Here is a 3,820-nt window from a genome sequence, read left to right as displayed (position 1 = left end):
TGGGTTATGTTGCAAAAGACAGCTCTGAACTAATTGTGGTTTCTGATTTACTGGTGTTTGAACTTAGTCAGGTGCGAAATGGACCAGGTGTGAAATGGAACCAGTTGAGTGTCGCGCAGTGATCCGGTTTTTGTATTTGAAAGGACGCACACCAAAGAAGACTTTTGATGAAATAAATGAAACTTATGGTGATGATGCCCCATCATATGACCTTGTAAAACGCTGGCATCCTGAATTCAAACGTGGCTGGAAGTCTGTGGAAACAGCTCCCAGACCTGGTCGTCCCTCTTGTGCCATTGATGAGGCATCAGTTGGAGGACCAACCTGGGGTGTCCTACAAAATCGGTGTCCAGAGCTGCATCAAACGATGGGAGAAATGCATAACTCTGGGTGATTCCTATGAAGAGAAAGACTAATAACTGTGCCAAGTTTCATTAATCTCCTGCTATGGGAAATGGGTCAGGACCATTACTAATTGCACGCCCCTCGTAGCAAGAAGGGGTTGCTGTAGTAAGCTTCAACTACATTTATAAGTCTACCTTTAGCAATTTTTCCCAACATTTATCATTTTTAAGGCATGGTTTTATCCACTTCAAACATGACTAGAAATTTTGACTGGAAATGACAAACAATATCAACAATTGTCTTGAATAACGCCCATTCGCTATTATGCGCAAATGTATCGGTATACAGTAAGTCAAATCTTTTCCAAAGGAAGGGAAAATCTTGAGTTCTGCCTCTGTAATGTTCTTGACTGAATATAAAAATGTTTTTATTTTTTCCGTCAAATTGCATGTGGGTATTTCTAGTGCCTGTATAAAAATGAATGAATGAATGAACTTTATTGCTTGACAATTGTACAGGATACAATGTATGGCAACGGCTACTACACTACATACAGATAATAAACTACGTACAGATACAGTGCAACAAAATTTCATCAATAACATTATAAGGATTATAGCACATTTATGTACATGTATGTGTGACCTTTTCTCGCATTTGGAATTATGTACAGGTCAAATACATTGACCTACGTATGCGGATATTGGCATATAATATAGGGCATGCTAGCAGTACATGGAAGATATTGGTCTGCGTGTGTTTTAGTTCTAATATTCTGGAACAGCGGATCCCTCTCTTTATTGTAAGTAGGACAGGTCATGGCAAAGTGGAATTCATCTTCGATATTTTCATGACATGTGGGATATCTCTGAGTGGCTGGTGTGTTACGGTGACGGCATATATAGAGAGTTTTGTTAAGCAGGATCTGGCTGCCCCTGGTCCAGTCTCAGTCGCCGGTAGTTTCCTCGCAGGAACAGCAGCAGTGGCAGAGACAACAGGAAAGCTCCCAGAATGGACCATGTCATCCACAGTGTCCCTTTGTAAAGAAATAACAAGTTAGCTGTTTGAAGAATGTGGATGCTTGTCAGGCAGCAAGTGTTTTTTTTTTCAGTTAGATGTATATGTTGTTCTGCCAGTTCATTCTAGTGATGCTGAAGAAGAGTAGTGGATGTCACTCGAAACGTATTTGAATGTTGTTTACCTGGATGTCTAACCTTCATAAAAGTAGCAATGGTGGTTTGTTACCAGCAAAGATAGAAGAGCATGTATCCATGTATTGTTGAGTTCAGAACATACCAATTTGAATAATTGGTTTTCAGATTTTTTTATGATATGCCGATGACATCAGCATGCACAATTTTTCTGATTTGACCATACTGTAAGTCTTACAAAGCAATTAAAATGCGCAAATCTATACCATAAATTGCAGAATAAGAATTGGAAAATACCAATTTCAAAGTCAAGAGGATGTAAAGAAATAAAACTGATGAATATCCAACTTGACTTGTTTGTTATACATGTACCACACACTTTGTGTTAAATCCTTTGTTCAACCTTTCTGACCACTTAGATTTCATGAACATGGTAACTTCTGGGGGGAAAGACCTTTTTTCATTGCATGCATCAGTTTCGGGGTTCCCAGAGGATGGCATCCAAATAATCAAATCAACATGGCCTAAGTGAAAAAAAAACAAGTTCATGACTTGATGCACTTATATCTATGGACTCCATGGTCAAACACCCTACCATCATGCTACCAATTCATTATTGATGGTTCAGTTTCACTACAATAAGTCCAGACGGTTCCCTTACCTACACCATGAATCATGGGGATGAGGAGGAAGATCCCTGCGAAGAAACAATTGGACCAGACCAGGACAGTGGAGGAGATGGCTTCTGGGATGGGGAAGGTGATCTCTGCTGCCATCTCATAGAACAACGGGACAGCGCCATTCACAAATAACCCACTCAGGATGATGGACACATACAGAGACACTGGAAGTACAACAGAGTGAACAAACCTACCGGTAATCAACAACTTACTAATAGTATTAGGTTCGACTGAGATAATCTGAACTATGTTAGGCTAAGGTCATATTTCCAAACCGGGGCCAACATAAGTTTCATGTTCATAATTTGTTGTGTATTTCTAGGTATATATTTTAATTTTTCGTTTCTTCGGCCGGTCCCGCTTTGGAAATGTGATCTTAGCCTAAGTACCTAGACGGCCAAACACATGCATGAGGCACCAGGGCAAAACTCTATCTGGACTGGAACCAATTTCATTTCGTGTCACAGTTCTCATGTTTCATGCACCTTTCAGTCAACTTTAACCTCCAACTGAATGTTAGCGTTCCTTAGTTGCCCAGCATTCAAATGCCTATACCAGAATGGTAGCAAACATGCTAGAAGCAAGTACTTCAAAACCTGCGCTTCACGCATTCTTTCCACAATCCCATTCAAAATAAAGTGCAGCTTAAAAAGGAGATGAAAAACACCCACTGTCCTACCAAGTGCACAGAGTATACATGTATGTCTGATTTAAGCAAGTTGAAGGCTTAAATAAGCCTAGACATTACACATTAGGGGTGGTACAGTGGCAAGTTTCGCGTGTCCACTAGTCTGTTATATTATTAGAATGAAAGTGCAAATTCTGTGCGAGTGTCTGCTGGAAAACAAACCTGTGCTGAAGGGAATAACACCGTGCCACAACATTAATGTTATCCAGGCTGTAGACAGGGTGGCACCCATGTACATCATCACTAATATTGTCTTCATATGGCCGGAACAACGGTCACACAACCTGCAGAAACAAACATGTATTTGCCGCTTTATCAAGGACATTTACATGTTTAAAAACTGGATTGAAAAGCAGAGTACAAGAACGAGATGGGTACTGTGAATGGTAAGACTAATGAGGTTACATAGTTTCTTGATTGACGTACATTATAACTTTAAGAATATTTAGGAGAAGTTTGCACTTTGGATACTTTCAATGCCAAAATGCAAAGTAACCCATCACACCTTTTGAAAAGAGCAGCAGTTCTTCCCGGTGTTAGTGGATCAATCAAATCTGTCCCGATATGCCGCTTGTACTATTCAGTATAGCCCAAATGTGGCCTTATTAGAATCTATAACTAAAGATAGTTTACATTGATATAAGTGTAAAATCAATTCACCCACTGCTGTAACGTAAAGCCAGTGTGTAAAATGTCATCTCAAACATCTTGTCGCACGATAACAACACTTTCAGCACCATGTAAAGTGCCACAGATATTTACAAAAATATACACAATTCAAAAGGTACAAACCAGGAAAAGAAAAGGCTGGCAAAGCAACCTGTCACTAACATGTAGAACCCCAGCCACCCGGCTTCCATCTGTGAAACAACATTTATTGCTTTACAATAACAAGAGTTCAAAGATCTCATACCTCTGTGAAATATTTCGCTTATCGTGTCTTCTTTTCTAATTGA

General features: G+C 39.7%; 1 protein-coding gene across 1 annotated transcript; it reads right to left on the bottom strand.

Moving 5' to 3' along the window:
• Window positions 1–1,105: 1,105 nt before the first annotated feature.
• LOC118407992 (solute carrier family 49 member 4-like) lies at window positions 1,106–3,763 on the bottom strand. The gene is made up of 4 exons (XM_035808596.1): window positions 3,657–3,763; window positions 3,027–3,148; window positions 2,158–2,340; window positions 1,106–1,381 (listed from the first exon to the last, which is right to left on the bottom strand). Exons 1-4 carry the CDS (start codon window positions 3,722–3,724, stop codon window positions 1,260–1,262), a joined length of 495 nt encoding a protein of 164 aa, XP_035664489.1. The 5' UTR covers window positions 3,725–3,763; the 3' UTR covers window positions 1,106–1,259.
• Between the last annotated feature and the right edge of the window lie 57 nt (window positions 3,764–3,820).

The sequence above is a fragment of the Branchiostoma floridae genome, unplaced genomic scaffold, assembly GCF_000003815.2.
Source record: "Branchiostoma floridae strain S238N-H82 unplaced genomic scaffold, Bfl_VNyyK Sc7u5tJ_1516, whole genome shotgun sequence".
Taxonomy (NCBI): Eukaryota; Metazoa; Chordata; class Leptocardii; order Amphioxiformes; family Branchiostomatidae; genus Branchiostoma; species Branchiostoma floridae.
Note: the sequence above shows the minus strand (reverse complement) of the source record. Positions and strands in the feature narration are given on the sequence as shown.

Excerpts from the sequence above, each read along its gene's own strand:
- LOC118407992 (XM_035808596.1), bottom strand. The coding sequence starts at position 3,724 with ATGGAAGCCGGGTGGCTGGGGTTCTACATGTTAGTGACAGGTTGCTTT. Across the intron at positions 3,149-3,656 it reads GCCAGCCTTTTCTTTTCCTG|GTTGTGTGACCGTTGTTCCG; the intron begins GTTTGTACCTTT and ends TTGTTTCTGCAG. Across the intron at positions 2,341-3,026 it reads TGTTATTCCCTTCAGCACAG|TGTCTCTGTATGTGTCCATC; the intron begins GTTTGTTTTCCA and ends TTGTACTTCCAG.